Source organism: Sesamum indicum, linkage group LG6 (assembly GCF_026168435.1).
Source record: "Sesamum indicum cultivar Baizhima isolate 11 linkage group LG6, ASM2616843v1, whole genome shotgun sequence".
Classification (NCBI taxonomy): Eukaryota; Viridiplantae; Streptophyta; class Magnoliopsida; order Lamiales; family Pedaliaceae; genus Sesamum; species Sesamum indicum.
In genome coordinates, this window is record NC_142662.1 from 3,768,783 (window position 1) to 3,786,784 (window position 18,002).

Sequence of the window (18,002 nt, forward strand, 5' to 3'; positions counted from 1 at the left end):
GTTTGTCTTGAAGACAAGCACAACATTGCTTTATGGTTTTGCCAAACCTCTCAAACCAAGTTCTTGGAGATGGTTTTAAACCATAAAGAGCTTTTCTCAGTTTACACATATACCTTCCTTTCTTCCACAATGCATTCAAAATCCAATAGGATTCTCATGTACAATCTCTTCATCCAACTTCTCATTTTAGAAAAGCATGTTTCATGAACACCCTATATTGAGCAAAGAGCTTATAATAGGTCAAGTAATTCATACTAGTATGTTGACTGTATGATATTATCCTCTTTCATGCAGCAAATTTTTTACTATGTAAATTATCAATTGGGACCACAATGAACGCAAGTAAGGCTAGATTTCTTTTCTAGCTCATTCACTCGGCCTTTCGATCACAGAATCCATTGACAACGGATTTCACTACCATTCTCATTTTCGGGCAACTTTGACGCTCTCCTTTACCACTGCATGACTACATCATACAGTTAGACAAAAACAAAATAAAAAGAAAATAAAAATAGCAAGTTGTATTTATGCAATAAGAAGGGAGAGTCAGTCGCTGACGAGTCTGCTAGAAAGAGTGTTTTGAACCTTTGTCGCGGATTAGGGGCCCGGCTAACTCATGAAACACTCCACCTGGGGAGTATGGTCGGAAAGACCGAAACTCAAAGGAATTGATGGGGCCTGCACAAGCGGTGGAGCATGTTGGTTAATTTGATACAACATGCATAAGAATAGAATCATAACGTGTTCAAAAATCTAATTTGATTAAATTTTTTTATATTAGACTTATTTATTTTTGTTTTATAATTTACTCATATATTTAAATTATTGTCCTTCTTATATAATTGTTTCTCTATGATACTTAATGATAATCAAGCATTATTTGTAACAAACAAATGAACTAACAAAATAAAGATAACTTAATCAAAGAATTAATTGGAAAAGTATTTGAATGAAAATTGATAGAAAAGGATTTTTTAATTAAAAAGTTGTGTGATGATTTTTAAGTATTGAATTATATTATAAGAAACTTTCAATATATATATATATATATATGAAAAAAAACAAAACCTTCAATATATATAAAAATATATATTTATATTTAAATTTCCTTATGTTCTCCCTTTTCCCCTTCGCCCTAGCTTCCGTCCTCATTAGTTGATGATCGATCTGCAAACAACTCGTCAATCCTCTCATCAATCCGGACGCACACGCACACATCCCGCAAATCCATCTCGAGCCAGAGCTGTCGCGCTCCGCCTGGCCATTCCGCCAATTTCCGCCCTTCAGGTAGATACAATTTGAAACTTTTGTGTTGTTGCAGGCAATCCATTATTTTTGTTGTAAATTTTGACATAGAGGAAACGGAGTGCTGATGCTAGGCCCTTCAATTAATTTGGTAATTTTGCATGATTCTGTTGCAAGAACTATGGGCTTGAGTTGCTAGCTCATTCAAATTCTCACTTGAGAAAATCTCGACATTCCTGTCACACTTTAGATGCGGTATCTCTCACCTTTTGTGTTGTGATTTAGGATCTCAAGCAGTGAAGGCTTGAGATATTACCTTTACTAACTATTGTTTAATACACATTTCGCTGCTTGCTGACTCCTTCAGAAAGCTTAAAATGCCATATGTGTTTGGAAACATAGTATTTAAGGCTTAGGTAGCTTAGGCAAACTATCTAGTGCAGAAGTGTTTCAATAGTTTCAACAAAGTCTTAGGGTATGGCCAGTTGGACACTGCATCCTATTGGAGACGGTATAAGGTGCTGAGGCTAGATTATTCAAGAGTGACAAGGAGGAGTAACAGGAGAGAAAGTTGGTTACTGTAAGAACGGTAGAACTGGTGTGAATTTTGCTAGAGGCTAATTGTGATGTAGGCGTTGACTCCTCTGGAGAGAAAGTTGGTTACTGTAAGAACGGTAGAACTGGTGTGAATTTTGCTAGAGGCTAATTGTGATGTAGACATTGACTCCTCTGGTAACTGTAGCATAGCTTAACCACTGGAATATCATTGAAATTATGGGCAGAACTGGCGTTGCACTATGAGGTTTGGAATGTTGTAACATGAGGAAAACTTTCATCTTTCATGTGTCATGCATGCCATTTAATCATGTGTTCTTTGGTTTAGTATTACAATTTCAGTGAGCAAAATGCACACGAATACTACCTCTAGAATTTCTAGGAGTCACCTCCAATTATTATGTTCATATTTTTATGTTATTTATGGGAAGTTTTAACATTGGGTAATGCGTATCATTCTAAATAAAATGTTTCATAAAATGGACATGTTTGCATGCATTACCCTATATAAGCTAATGTGATGTGAGTAACTAAATCAATTGGCTGCAGTTAACAATATTTTCACCATGAAAAATTGTAGCATGCATTAGTCTCAATAAGCGTAAATTCATCATGTAACTAACGTGATGCAAGAGCAACAAGTACATGAAGTTCATAAATAGAACCAACAAAATGTGGGTGATAGTTTGTAGCAGTGCTATGCTGAGAAAGCAGTTGAAGGGAGTACCTAGCACCATTTTTTGGACCCTTTCGGAAATGATTTTGATAAAGTTTCTACAGGTGGCATAACTTATCCTATTTGATGATTTATGTATGTTTATGTTGAAGACTACAACAGCTAGCACCTTTTCTTGGACCCATATTGAGAATGATTCTCTAAGCGCATTGAGTTTCTGTAAGTTGAATGATTTAAACCATGTTGGTTTATGTACATGCATCTTGAAAATTACATCATATTGTTCCATACTTTTAGACTCTATCATAGTGTATGGATCTGTATTTTGAGTTTTTGTTTTGGTGTTTTGGAGATAGAGAGAGTAAAATAAAGATAAATAAGTGTGTGTTGGAAGTAGATGGTATGTTTAGATTTGTGTTTTGAGGTAATTTAAAATATTTTAAAATAAATTGTGCAGGTTTGATGTTAGAATTTGTAAGACAAAAATCAGTATTCATAGTCAAATCATATCTCTTTTGTATATAAATATGTATATATATAAATATTGTATGTTTAATGTTGTATTTTTGGGAGACAAAAAGCAGTGTTCATTGTCAAATCATGTCTCTTTTATATTATATATATATAAGTATATATATCTTATATAGAAAGTTGAAAAACAAAAAAGCACACAGATAAAGTGTAAAAAACACAAAAATAAACATTAATTGTGTTTTATCTTGTCTGGGGAAATGCCAAAACATGAAACCAAAGATAGTGTATAGTTATAGAATTGTTCTACACATTTCTCTATTTAGCAGATATTGTGACTCCACCTTTTAACTGCCAATTTCTTCATGATGACACCTATTGTAATAGATGTGGGATAACTAACGCCAAGAAGAAATGTTGAGGCAAGTCAACAATTGGAGCGAAACGCATCGACTCTTACTCGCTTTATTCTAGATGAACTTAGAATATGCATACTTAGTGCTGAGCTACCTAATAGAATTAGTAAGATTGCATTGTATAGATTATGGTGAATTTCATGGCACACATATTCGGTCATATAATTGTATAGCTTGTACATTTTACACTTAATGAAATTTACCTTTATCGGAGAAAAAAAAAAAAGAAGTGTTGAGACAAGGAATGCCCTTGATTGAGAAATTTCCGACTATAGCATACTAACAATAGAAGAAATGATTAAATGAGACATGCTGTTCATTGGATCACAAAATCTCCAAAAGTAAAGTTCTTAGTCGCTGTGCCGAAATAGTAGCATAATGGCAGTAAATTTAGGGTTTCTAATGAGTTGAAATTTAATTTAGAAACATAGTAATGCCTATAAAGGGACAAATCAAGAGATGATTTCAAAAATGTGAAAATGCTCACAAAAATGCATGTCTTATGACACCTGTTAACAATAAATGTGTTACTGGACAGGGACTCTCAATTTTTTGAGATTTGCTTTTGGCTTTAGGATATTTATTGATTCCCAAGACCAAAAATATCAGGTTAATTTCCTGCATCAAATGAAGTTGCATATCTTATCTGTTTCTAGGTGGAGCACAAAATATCTAGTGAAGGTCATGAGACCTAAAATATCTTGACAATACCTGCAACTGATTTTCTCTTGTTGATAAGTGACATCAAGTAAAAATGTTTGTTTCCATGTACAATATCAATGAAAATTTGAAAAATTAAAAGTGGGCTACCAGTTTTACATTGTTGCTTTTGCTGCAGCCTCTCTCTCTATATATATATGTAGCTGTTTGTTTGTATGTATGTATGTGTGTCTATGTACATAGAAAAGTAAATGTATATGTGCATGCATAATAAAAATTCTTGACAAGTAATTTTAGTGTCAGGATGGCATAATGTTTGATGAACTTCATTGATATTTATAGTTTTACACTTACAAAGTAAGTAATAAGTATTCAAGGAAAACTAAAGTGTCACACTGCCTGGATGGTGCTACGAAGAAGGATGCATAAGGCATATCTTTTATTCTTGCAGTAATGTAGGTGTCATCCCAATTTAATGGGTGGCTACACTTTTTGTTCCTTCTAGGATTATCTTTTTACAGTTTATCTAGCGTTCATATTAGAATTATGATTACACAAAACTGGTTGTTTGATTGAACGTAAGAGGCGTAGTGCAATTTGTATCTCAATCCTGTCTATCCTTTCCTATTGTTAGTATTCTATGGTTCATCTATCGCCTGTAACTACTACTGGGCCAGAACTTCTCTGTTTTTGTCTGTTTCACCCTGCACTTAGATTTTATATCTTTCTGTTTTTAACTTTTTATGTGTCTGACTTCATTCATTCGGACCTGTACGCTGGCTTTAGGACATTGCTGGTGGTTTCAACACTTTGATGCTCGATTCTCTCTCTTTCTCTCCCTGTGGGTGTATGTGCTTGGGTGTTTGTGTGTATACCAAGTGTTAAGTTTGCCTACTTTTATCAGAAGCAGGAGGAATAATCTATTATGGAACTAGCAGATAGAGCAGTTGGCTTGCTTTTGTCGGTCATTAGCTTGTCAATATTCACTTATTATACCTTCTGGGTTATAATCCTGGTTAGTTACTTTGTCTCCTTTAATTATTAGATGTAGTTAAGATATTTTAAACTTCTTTTACTGATATTGCAACTTATTTGTCTTTCAGCCTTTTGTTGACAGTGACCATTTTGTGCACAAGTACTTTCTGCCTCAGGAATACGCCATTCTCATTCCCGTATATGCTGGTGTGGGACTCATCTGCTTCCTTTCTGTGTTTATTGGATATGTGATGCTCAAATCCAAAAAGAAAAAGGCATGAGATGAAACCTGAGCAAAAGTATGTTGATTGAATTGAGTTTATTCTGCATTTACTTGACGTAATTTCTCACCTTAGTGGATGGTACAAATATATGCTTGCATAAAGTTTGCCCTGGCTCCTGTTGTTCTTCTAACCAAGAAACCTTAGCTGATTGAACTTTGATAGTTTTAACCCAATAATATATTGTCTACTGTACTCTTTTGTTTCCAATGATGAGATCAGCACGGGTTGTTTGTCTAAGTAATAAAGATTGAGATGTCCTTGAGTATGCATGCTAACAAATGAACTTTGAGCACCTAATGTTTATGCTTCCTAATTAGGTTGAGTATATTGACATGTTTATCTCATTACCTTTCCTCCTTAGGTGTGTGTTGTGCTTCTTTCTTCAAATATGGTTTGATGATAGTTGGAGCCACTTGCTACTATCATGCATTTCCCCATAAGAAATTATGGCCTATGTTTGATTACAAGTTTTTATCTCATAACCATTCTTAAAAGCCAAAAAAAAAAAAAAAAATGCATTTTACCTTTTCAAATATCATTTCCCATATGTATCTGTAGATATACATACATACATACATACATACATACATACATATCCTTATTGTTTTAGGGGTCTTTTACTTTTCAGAATGGAAAAAATAGTGGATTGGGCGCGTTGGGATAAAAATGAAGGATAGGATAAATACACAAGTTTTATCAAGTGTAGTAAATGTTGTTTTCATGGCTGATTTATAAATCCTTTTTGTGAGGTGTATGTTACATTGTAGGATAATTTATGGGTATTACATGTTAATTTCCAAAAAATAACCTTATGGTCATACTGTAGATTTTGAACAGTTCATTGATTAGCTAATTAACTACAAAAAATTATATCAAAATTATTGAATGTTGAAACATTAATCTTTTTGTACATAGGGAAGTTAAAATAATTGAAATCAAGGTAAATTGCTCTTAAAAAAACTGTTGTTAATATGTTATTAGTTGGAATCAACATTAAATAATTCCCAGAATCAACAGAGTTGAAACTTAAAAATTGATTCCAATTCCCGGAAGGACCATGGAGGGGAAGCTAAGTGATCCACTGTGCATTGATGAATGAGGCTAAAATGTTTCACGAGAGTTCTCACAATGCCAGGCGTTGCGTTCTTGGTGACCAGCAAGGGCGTCAATAAGATGGTGCTATTCAGTTGTTGATTTGTTTGTCAAATGTTTTGTTGGGCTGTATTTTACTGCTGGTTTGGTTCATTTTGCTGGCGGTTAGTTTAAAGCTTTTTATGTTTTCTGATGTCTTCAGTTTGTTGTGAACAAAGCTTTGTCGTGGCTGGTTTTGGTTTGATTTTTTTAATGAAATTTCATCGCTAATTTGTCAAAAAAAAATTCAGAATATTTTTGAAGAGTTAAATAATTACTTTTAAGAATTATTTATTCCAGTAAAATTATTTTGGGTGTATTTTGCCTCTAAAAGATTTAGTTGGGTTAAAATTTATTTCGAATGTACAAAAAAAAATTAAATATCGTTTAAAAAAATTTCAACCGAGTTAAAATAAGTTCCAGCACAATCATCAATTAATCACGTTAATTCCCATAATGCAACTGTGTTAAATTATTTTTGAGAATGCAATTGTGCTTAAACTATAAATTATTATAAATTATAAATGTGTTGATCAATTCTTAAAAGCGTATCAATTTATATATACAATCTTGTCAAAAGACGGGGATAAAAACGTAACAAGGGATTGGAGATCTTGGCTTAGGGAGGTAGTGTAAGGTAATATGCTTTGTCCTGCAATTTTCTAAAGTACTAGCCAATTTGTTTGGCCTTGACATTCTCCTTCCTTGGGATTTGAATAAGTTGGAAACTCTCAAAATCCCGTTTTAACTCTACTATCTATTGTAGGTATTATATTATATTTTCTTCTTTAACTTCATATGAGCCTTCTACTTGTCTAACTATTAGTTGTGATTTTGACTAAGCTAGCAAGTGTCTAGCTCCCACTTCTCATGCCATTTTCGGGTCTGTCATAAGAGCTTCATATTCAGCTTCATTGGTGGAGGCTTTAAATTCGAACTTGATGGCGAATCCTAAATCTTCTTCTTGAGGTGAGGTGATGACTATGCCCGCACCACTACCTTGAATGGTAGACGATCCATCTACATGTAATAGCCATTTTTCAGCTTGGGGAGTGTCTCTTTTAGATATCCCTGCTGTTTTAGAGACGAAGTCGGCTAAAGCCTGGGCCTTGATAGTAGTCCGGGTTAGGTAAGAGATATCATACTCACTTATTTGTCCTGCCCATTTTACCATTCGTCTGGATGTATTTGGCTTACCCAGTGTTTGTTTCAGAGGTAGATTAGGTTTTACTCAAATGGGATGTGAGATAAAATAAGGACGTAGTTTCCTAGCAGTGATGACGAGCACTAGGGCCATTTTTTCAATAAGGGTATGTTGTCCTTCCGCTCTATTGAGTACTTTGCTAACTTAATAAAGTGCATTTATTTTCCATTATCTTCGCGAATAAGGACGAAGCTGATAGTTTGGGGGGTGTCTGATAAGTACACATAAAGGTATCCCTTGGAGATGGTTTCACTAGTAGAGGGAGTCTTACTAAATATCGTTTGAGTTTTTCAACAGCTTGCTGACATGCCTTGTCCCACTCAAAATTCTTCGCCTTCCATAGGACTTTGAGAAAGGGTAGGCTCTTCTCCACAGACTTGGAGATAAAACGGTTGAGTGCCCCCACTCTTCCAGTTGGTCTTTGTTCTTCATTAATGTGTGGTGGGGCCTTCATGTCAAGAATGTTGATCATGAGGGGGTTAGCCTCGTTTGCTTTCTGGATAACCATAAATCCTAGGAAGCGTCCATCTTTGACGCCGAAGGCGCATTTTCCATGATTGAGCTTTATTCGTTAATTCCTCAAAACAGAGAATATTTCTTCTAAGTCTGCAACATGGTCTTTGGTCTCCTAGCTTTTAACCAGCATATCGTCCACATATATTTTGACGTTCCTTCCAATTTGTGGACGAAATATTTTATCTACCAAACGTTGGTAGGTGGCCCCAGGGTTATTTAGACCGAATGGCATGACCACATAACAAAACGTTCCAGTAGAAGTGATGAAGCTGACTCTTTTACGATTTCTGGGGCCAACATTATTCGGTGATATCCTTGGGATGCATCCATCATGCTTGACAATCTAGATCTTGATATGGAGTCCACCAGTTGATCAATTCGAGGTAGAGGATAACAATTCTTAGGACACATTTTGTTGAGGTCCCTAAAGTCAATGCATATTCTCCATTTTCCCCCTGGTTTGGGTACCAACACGACATTGGATAGCCATCCGTAGAATTGTATCTCTTCGATGTGTCTTGCCGCCAATAATTTGTCAACTTCAGCTTGATTTATTTTATCTTTTTCAGGTCCGAAGTGCCTCATTTTTTATTTCACCGGTTTGATGCGGGGATCTATGTTGAGATGGTAAGTTATGACATTAGGGTCGATCCCTTCTAAATCTTGCGGGGTCCATGCAAAGATGTCTATATTGCGACGTAAGTATTAAATTATTTCTTCATGTATTGCATCCTCCATTTGAGAGTCAATCCATGTAAATTTTTTCGGATCTCCAGTCACAAGTTCAACATTCATTAATTTATCAACTGGTTGAACCTTGGGGGACGTTCCCTCATTTTTTATCTTCTATAGTCCCCTTCTCTCGCTTGCTGTGAGGAGCCTCCTTAAGCGTCTCATCCTTGTTTCTTTTTTGCCCTCTGCGACAGCTCCCACGTAATATTTGCAGGATTGGAAGGGGTCTCCTTGTAGTTCTCCTAGGGAATTTGGTTTTCATATGGTAAGTGGAAATTACAGCTTGGAAAGCATTGAGGATGGGTCTCCCTAAAATAACGCTGTAGGCTGAGGGGGTATCCACTACAAACATTTCAACAGGCAAGTCTTCTGAGTGGTGCCAGTACCTAGAGTCAATGGGAGTGAAACCATGCCTCGAGGGTGGACTACGTCCCCTACAAAAGGATTAATTGATAAATTCTTATGAAATTTAGTGATTAGTAAATAAATTATAGGTCATAATTGGAATATAATAAAACTTGAATGAATTAAATTGGAGTTCGTTATAATATTTGGAAGCAACTTATATTAATCAAGAAATTTAGAAATGACGTAATGGGTATTTTTAGAAAAGTCTGATTAAATAAATAAAATAATAATAATATTATATATATAAATAATATACATATATATATATATTAGTAAGTAATATAACATATACATATATATTAGTAAGTTATATATATATATAGAGAGAGAGAGAATTGAGAGTGGAAGGTGGGGCCATCACCCCCCACCGCCTCGCTCTTTTTTCTTCATTCTTTTTCCTTGTTTTTGGTCTACACACATGACACATAACACAACACAAACAATTGTGAAATTTGCAATTCTCCCGGCGGGAAAAAAAATAGAGAAATCGAGGTACGAAAATGCAATTTTAATTCCTATTAATTTATATAATTATATTATTTATTTAGTTCATTTATTAAATATTGATTATACTAAGCGATGTACAATTTAATTGGAATATTTTATGAGTTTGACTATTTAAAATAGTGTCGAATTAAATATCAAATCGAATATAAAAATAAAATTGTTGGTTAATTAGATTATTAAACTTATTATTAACTAGATATGCAATCTATGTATTGTTTAATTAAATTATATAATAGCAAGAAATTGATAGAAAATTTATAGAAATATTCTGAAAATTATATTTAATAAATGTTATGCTAATAAAGTGAAAAAATGAAGTTTTTAGTGATAACCTAATTTAGAAATTTTATTAAAAATGATAGTCCTATAAATTACTTGATAAATTATAAATATCTTTATGAGGCCTAGAGTGTCTAGTTATTAAGAAGACTTAGAACGAAGATTTGTATTTCGATAGAAATGAAATATTAAAGAATTATTAAAAATTGTACGAATAATATTTAATATTATATTTAAAAAGAATTATGATATTCTCGATATATTAATTGTATGTGGTATAACTCATTATAGGATACGGGGGTAAGGTAAAAGGACTGACAATTATCGATTGAGTAGATAAAAGTATTGTGAAGTCGAGGTAAGTAAATAATTAGTATTATCTATATATGTTCCACTTATTTGTGGTATTATTATTATATAAATTTGTGGTTCATGCTGACGTTGATTTATCTGAAAATATATGAGTGGTGAATGGTTTAATTTGATTGATGCTATTGTGTACGTGGAATGAGAAAATACGTTGAAACATTATGTTTGTTGTTTGATGTGTTCTGAGTGTCTGAGAATGAGAAAGAAATGAAATGAAAAGAGCTTTTGTGCGATATGAAAAGATGTGATATGAAAAGAGCGATGCTGCGATATAAAAGAGCTATGATTGAAAATAAAAGAGCTATGATGCGAAATGAAAGAGCTATGATGCGAATTGAAAGAGCTATGATGTGAAATGAGATTGATGAACCGGCTGTCAAGGGGATCCACTTGAACTTATTTAACGGTGAGATTGAGTTGACGGGAAAAACACGATATCACCTTCTGATAAGCAAACTAAAAAAATGGAGTTTACTTGGTTGTTTTATTGCGAGATAGCTATGTGGTGTAATAAAGATGGTTATGTTGGGATTAAATTAACTATATTCCATGCATGTTGCCTACTTATCTTGTTTGAGGCTATATTTGAAATACATATATAGATAGGGCTGGTTATTTACTTACTGAGTGGTAGGCTCACTCCTCTGCTGACATTTTCTTTCAGGAGTAGACTTTGAGGTGTCTGCCTGTGGAAGACTAGGTCTACACACTATACTCAGGTAGGTCGGGCCAGTATGCAGTTTTCTCCTCTTTGTCAGTTACAGTACAAATCGTATTTTGTTTATATAAAGAGAACATAAGCGTGGGGATTAATTGTGATGGACTACTTGTGGTATTTGATATGTATATATAATGTTGTGGGTTGATTATACCTATTATGATATTGGGATTATGTATGCATATTGATTAGATGATTACGTGCATTGATATATAAACACAGGGATTACTTTAAGTATGAAATTTAGGGAAGATATAGCCCTAGTAGCATTGGAGAGTGCTACATTTATTGCATGCTTGAATCGTTATTTTTATTTTTCGCGCTTTCGCCGCGCTTCCCTGGTCGACTCCACTCCCTTCATTACATTAAACGGTGTTTTAATGTCATAATAGAATACCTGCAGACCGAAAGGTTAAAACCCATGGAGTTGGGTTGCACATAGGTTGACAGCTATCAAACCAACTTTTATAGGTCGATCTGAAATATTTCAAGTCGCGGACCTCGAGACAGAGTATCGAGTGACTTATAGAGACTTTCACTAAGTATTGCAATCATGTTTCGTCGGCAAGAGATGTAGGTTGTCTATGCAGTTTCAGTAGGCTAGTTGGTAAGGTAGTCGACTGACTGAACTGATTCGCGAGAATTGTCATATGGAACCTTGAGGGCTTGGTCCGTATGATTGGAATTCTTGGTTATGAAGTACGGGAATTTTGTCCTTGGACTTGAGGAATCATGACAGTTGCGTGCATACGAAGACTGAATCTTGGACCTTGCGAGTGATGACTGTATCAGTCATCATAAGCTTTGTCCAGTGCAATTGAACTATGTAGCCATGACGGTGGTTTTCAATAAAGGATCTCTCCCCTGTAAGTATTGTGACAGCGAGATCTCCTATGCTCTTTGAAATTGTTTAGACTCTTTAAATTTATGGCCACAATGATTGATTTAGTGAGAAGGGATTTCCTACAACAAACTGTAGAGTAAACACATATCGAGTATGAAATATAGATGCCTAGTCAATAATAGGAATCGATGCCCAATTCCATGCCCTAAGCTAAGGTGAGGAGACGGTTGACAGTAAGACAGTACCCATATGAAACTTGAAGCCTAAATGTTTATGCTAGTATTCACTTAATCTCTAGTGTCATGGATTGTTGTTAGACGGGCACCCATGGTAACATGTTATTGCTGATTATAGGTTAATTATAAATAAATAATTAAAATAAATTTAATTAATTATGTTAGTCACACACATTCAGGTCTAGCTAATGGTGAACCTAACAAGTCACCCAAGTCTAACATATGGGATAAAAAAGTATAATTTTTTCTAAATCAATTAGTTAGAAGTCACCCGTTCCAATATTTTCAAAAGTATTTCTAATTTAATTGGATTGGTAATTTTTATTTAAAATTTTAGAATATTTATTTTATATATATATATATATATATATATATTTAATTGTTGAAGTTTATATTGGGACTTTATATATAATTATAATGCCATTCACTTTAAATTTTACTGTGCCTAAATTACTATTTTTAATATTTTAAAATAGGGTAAATTACAACCACCTCCCCTGAGATTGTGCATCATTACAAATACCACTTTGTTGTTTGAAAATTATAAATACTCCTTGATTTCAACGTTCGTCTAACAATGACTCCATTTCATTAGATTTTCATCCAATTTTTGTAGTGAAACTGAGCAAAATGCTCTTTTAGATTATAAATTATAATTTTATATATATTTTGTAATTTTTAAAAATATTTTTATGAATTAGAATTCCTATAGATTATTTATTTCAGATACCCTCAAATTCTTTTACATTTTTTCAAATATTTTTTATGTTAAAAATACAACAAGGGGAAATAGTAATGTCCATATCACCATTTAGGAATTACATAATTATTTTTCATTTGAGGGGGGTATTTGTAATTTTTCAAACAACGAGAAGGTATTCGTAATTATGTCAAATCTCAATAGAGGTAGTTGTAATTTACCCTTAAAAGTAAATTCTAAAAATTAATCATGTAGAAATAGTATTTGCCTTTTCATTGGATGGATATATTTTATTATTAGTGTCAAATAATTTAGAGAAATGAGAACTCTTAAATAGTCTTCTTTTGATAGAATTTTATCTTCTAGAACTAATTTTAATTTATTATTTAAAAAATTATTTAAATAAGAATATAAACGTCTTTTTACAATAAGGACAAACACATAAGATATTCATGCTTTTACATATATATAAAAGTATAGATTTAATTATTTATAATAAAAGGAATAAATGTAATTATTCAAATTAAAAAAAAAAAACTTAAAAATGGGCGAATATATCATAAATCCTAACCAAAGGGGTATTTTGTTTTTTTTTTTTTTCACAAAGAGATTTTTTAATAATTTATTCATTACAAGGGTTTTTTAATCTTTTCTGAGAACACACGGGCTAAATTGCTTTTTACCCTTTTTATCTATTGTCCATTCTGAATGCAGATATTCAACAGCTCAGAATTCGACACATCTCTCACATCCACAAAATACACATCAATTCATCATTATCTTTCAACACTTTCACCAGAAAGTATGTTATCTGAGTCTTTCAACAACAAAATCTGAGAATCTAAGGAGCTCAGCCTATTTAAGCTCTTTAAATACATAACATATTTCCAGCCAGAATCGGCACGTAACTACAAAACATCATCTTTCACATCCACCAACACCGCTCTAAAATGGGAAAAATGCAACTATAAAATGGGAAAAGCTCAGTTGATTGAAAAATTATCACATATCTTACACGTAATCTAGTTAATTTTGTGTCTTTTTAATTTTTTCGTCAAGCAAAACTAGTCGGCAAATCAAAGATGTCATCTGTCAAACATGCTCTAATTATCGATGAATTTAGCATTTGCCTCAATTATAAATATGAAAGAAATCAAAAGTGCCATCCTCCAATACCCATCGGAGCAAAGTTGCATTTTTGCCTGCTAAACTCGTTCACTAAATTCAAGCATTTTCATCCAGAGCGTTGTTTGGTCGCACTCAGACACGTCCTTAAACCAACAGCAAATGCAGACAACCTAACCACCCAAGATCTGAATTCATGAAACGCGTAATAGATTATGATTACCAGAAAAAGACAGGTTCTTGGCAGGTTAGAATGAAACATCAGCTCTCTCACATCCATCAGCAAACACAACAAGTTCTTACAACCCTTTACACTAAATTGGCTGTAAATATTAACTTGAATATCATCATATAATATGTTCTTTCAATTGCCTAAACATCTGTTAATAATCATATAATTTTGTACACAAATTAAATATAAAACAGAATTCTAATCACCAAACTCTATTTCCTTGTAGTCGTTTTTGATAAAAAGAGTGTAACTTTATGTAGAAATTTCCATCATCTTCTTCAAACATTTTCAGCCAAGAAATTCGTTTAGTCCAACATATAACAACATTAATCTATCTCAATTCTTGAAACAAATATCAGGACATGAAACAATTCAATCCAGGAAGCCAAACTCCACATGATCAAACTCATACCTAACGAAACCGAATTCGAATCAATCAAGCCCAAGAATTATCAAAGGCAGCAGAAGTAATCGCCTGGGAAAACTCCTGAAAACTTATCCTCCCATCGCCGTCAGTGTCCGCCTCCCTTATCATTCCGGTCAGCTCCTCCGCCGTCAGCGCATGCCCGAGCTTAGCCATGGAATGGGCCAGCTCGGCCGCAGTGATATAACCATTCCCATCTCTATCAAACATCCTGAACAGGTGCTTCAACTGTTCCTCTGTGTACGGAGACTTCGCCGGCAGGAGGTCCGGCGCCACCAGCGCCACGAACTCAGAGAACTCCACTAACCCATTACTGTTCGTGTCCGCCTTCTGAATAAGCGCCTCCAGCTGATCAGGGCTGGGCTTCAACCCGAGCGATCGCAGCAGGGATCCCAGCTCGAGCTGCGTCAGGCTGCCGTCGTTGTTTCTGTCGAACGACCGGAAAATTTCTCGCAGGTCGGCTATCTGCTCGTCGTCTAACTTCACCGCCGCTTCCTTACTGCCCATACTTTTCTCAATCAAAAAACACGAGTGGGCTCTCTCCCAATCCTTCCAAAAATCACAAATTTTCAATCTTTTGTCCTGTAACTGATCGATCAAATGCTTCTCTGAAAAATGGGTCCTCTCCTTTTCTTGTTCACTTCTTCCGCGGCAATCGATGAACACTCGGACTGGATTTTGATTTCTCGAACCGCAGCTGATCTTTTCTTCTTTTAAACTCCCGAGAATCAGTTTTGGTTTTGACCAAAGATAACTGAATGTGCGTGCAGTTTGGTTTGTAGTTGGGTTTTCGTCAATGACCCATTTCTTGGAGCGTTGCAGGTGATGACAATTATGAATTAATTGGATCCATTTGAATCGGGAAAAGGAATGAAATTTCCAAATAATAATAATAAAAGAAAAGGAATGGAATTTTTTTTTTTTTTCAAAATTGTAAGTATAGAATAATATCCGAAAAAATGCAAGTAACCCCTTATGATACCGCAAATAAGAAATTACTCTCTTATGAAAAAAATAAATAGCGATTTACGTCACTGTATTTTTTAAAATACAATAGTTTATCTCCCTATGTTTTTAATTCTAAAAGTATATGGGGTAAATTGCTATATTTTTTTTCATAGGGAGGTAATGTGTTCATTTTCAATATCACAGGGGAATAAATTGCTATTCACCCGAATAATATCTAATATTTCAATAAATTAAGTGATTAATTAATACATTAATATTTCATTCAATATATTAATATTATATTACTGATAGCAATAATTTTACATAAAATGAAACAAATACTCAATCTTAAAAAATTCAAGTATTTAGACTATCCTTATCTGTCAAATAATTCACATATTTTCTTGTTTGATTGTGTTGATCAAGTATAAAAATTTAAAAACTCTGATGTCAAAGCAATATTTCAATTACTATTAACTACGGTCAATCACATCATCAATTATTTATATTACATTATTATTTTATTTTCAATCATATACTAAAAAAAATAATATATTTCAACCAAAGTCATTTAATCTCTTTCTTTTCTTTTTTTCCCCCCTTAAAATGCGATAAAATGAGAGAAGATGAAATTCCAAATAAACGCAATTAATTTCCTTGCAAAGTTGGATCTTAATAATAAATAGTAATAAAGTCAATAATCTTATAAGTTGGTAGTACTTCAATAATGACACCGTGCGTGTGTGTATATATATTGGAGTTGTTATCCTTTTTTTGTCTTTGTATAATAAGTTTTAATATTTATTTATTATGTGATAATGTTTGTTGTAGTAACTCTATTCCATAGTTACTGCCGAATTAAAAGTAATTTATCTCGTAATATGTAAAATGAGTAAATATCTTTTTATAAAAAAAAAATAGTAAATTATCCCATTGTGTTTGAAAAGATAAAGCAAATTATCCCCTATCGATAGTATTAATAGAGAGGTAAATTATTATTTTATTTTTTACAGAAAAATATTTTACTCATTTATCATATCACATAGATAAACTGCAGTTCTCCGTTAACTGCTCTATTGTCATCCCAATTTTAGACACTTTTTTTTTTTTAAAAAAAAGAAGCATTTTGTTCATTTTATGTTGTATGTGCCATTAAGTGTTGGTGACTTAATACAACTAACTTGGGTTGGCAAATAAATATATTTATTAAAATATTCTCAAATATAAATATATATACATTTTATTTTATAAAAAAACCATCTTTCTTAGAAAAAAATTATAATTTTAGTTTTATAAATATGGATGAGTTGCAATTTTAGTTCTATAAATATATAGTCATGTACCAATCTATTTTTGACAATTACTTTGTCCTTAATCACTTCATTTGATTTGATAAACACATGCATATAAAAAATTTTGTGTGATTACTGTTATATTGTCGGCCCCTAAGGTTAGGCTAAATTATACAAATATTTTTATATTTTTTATAAATACAGTTACACCTCCTGAGGAAGTGTAATATTTTTCAGGGGTGCTTTTTAAGAAGTGTTTGTATAATACAACTATAATTTCAAAAGGTGTAGCAGTAATTATTTTGTATATTTTGTCTTATCTCAAATAATGTCAACATAATTTATCCTAGTTATTATTAAAGGTAGAACGGAAATCAGTTCAACCACGTTATAATTTTAAGTGAGATTATAACATTATGGCGAACATTCCTTGATTTTTTTATAAAAAAATTGTTGCTATTTATGTCACTACAAACAATGCAGCATTTAATCAAGGTTAATTGTCATGGTTAAAAATAAAATAGCCGTAGCAAATAGTCATTGACCACGACCATGCAATGGTTGTTGGCTATGGTATCTGCAAGGATGACTAAAACATTTGCCATGTCAAATATTTTAACCATGGCTCTTAACCATAGCAAATAACTTTTTCTTGGTGAAAATTTATGTTTTTACATCAATTTTACTTAACCGTGATCAATAAAAATTATTCACCATAATTTTTAATTCATAACTATTAAAATTGTTACCAATACTCATTTTTTTTTCTAATGTGTATACGATACAATTCCATGACTAAACCTAAGAATGAAAAGTCAAACTTTCCCTTATTAGACAAGTTATTAGATGCATAGCATAAACATCCAAAAGTTCTTAAGTGTGAGTATGTTGCAGATTTATTGTATAATAGTTCAAAGGGTGTTTTCCAATTTATGGTTGAGAACTGATGAAGAACTTCAAGAAACCAAGACAAAAACTCTAACTAATTAAAGCAGCAAGAAGATATTATTAATCAATCTTGAAACAAGGGAGAAAATCCTTTTTGCAGATTATAC

General features: G+C 33.0%; 2 protein-coding genes across 6 annotated transcripts; one reads left to right on the top strand and one right to left on the bottom strand.

Annotated features, from left to right (window-relative positions):
* The first annotated feature begins 1,105 nt into the window (after positions 1-1,105).
* DPMS2 (dolichol phosphate-mannose biosynthesis regulatory protein-like protein) lies at positions 1,106-11,363 on the top strand. 4 transcript variants are annotated; one of them, XM_088881734.1, is made up of 4 exons: positions 1,106-1,287; positions 4,810-5,038; positions 5,127-5,297; positions 11,093-11,363. In XM_088881734.1, exons 2-3 carry the CDS (start codon positions 4,949-4,951, stop codon positions 5,277-5,279), a joined length of 243 nt encoding a protein of 80 aa, XP_088737860.1. In that variant the 5' UTR covers positions 1,106-1,287; positions 4,810-4,948; the 3' UTR covers positions 5,280-5,297; positions 11,093-11,363. The 4 variants fall into 4 exon arrangements, with proteins under 4 accessions (XP_088737860.1, XP_011082348.1, XP_088737859.1 ...); XM_011084046.3 differs by lacking the exon at positions 11,093-11,363 and adding an exon at positions 6,300-6,632; XM_088881733.1 differs by lacking the exon at positions 11,093-11,363 and adding an exon at positions 6,336-6,632.
* A 2,350-nt stretch (positions 11,364-13,713) lies between these two features.
* On the bottom strand, positions 13,714-15,560 carry LOC105165145 (putative calcium-binding protein CML18). 2 transcript variants are annotated; one of them, XM_020694401.2, is made up of 2 exons: positions 14,696-15,560; positions 13,714-14,224 (listed from the first exon to the last, which is right to left on the bottom strand). In XM_020694401.2, the coding sequence occupies exon 1, from the start codon at positions 15,212-15,214 to the stop codon at positions 14,720-14,722; it is 495 nt and encodes a 164-aa protein (XP_020550060.1). In that variant the 5' UTR covers positions 15,215-15,560; the 3' UTR covers positions 13,714-14,224; positions 14,696-14,719. The 2 variants fall into 2 exon arrangements, with proteins under 2 accessions (XP_020550060.1, XP_011082347.1); XM_011084045.3 differs by having other exon boundaries at positions 13,714-14,239.
* Positions 15,561-18,002: the final 2,442 nt, after the last annotated feature.

Coding starts and splice junctions, on each gene's coding strand:
- DPMS2 (XM_088881734.1), top strand. CDS start 4,949: ATGGAACTAGCAGATAGAGCAGTTGGCTTGCTTTTGTCGGTCATTAGC. Junction 5,039..5,126: donor CCTTCTGGGTTATAATCCTG/GTTAGTTACTTT, acceptor TTTGTCTTTCAG/CCTTTTGTTGACAGTGACCA.
- LOC105165145 (XM_020694401.2), bottom strand. CDS start 15,214: ATGGGCAGTAAGGAAGCGGCGGTGAAGTTAGACGACGAGCAGATAGCC.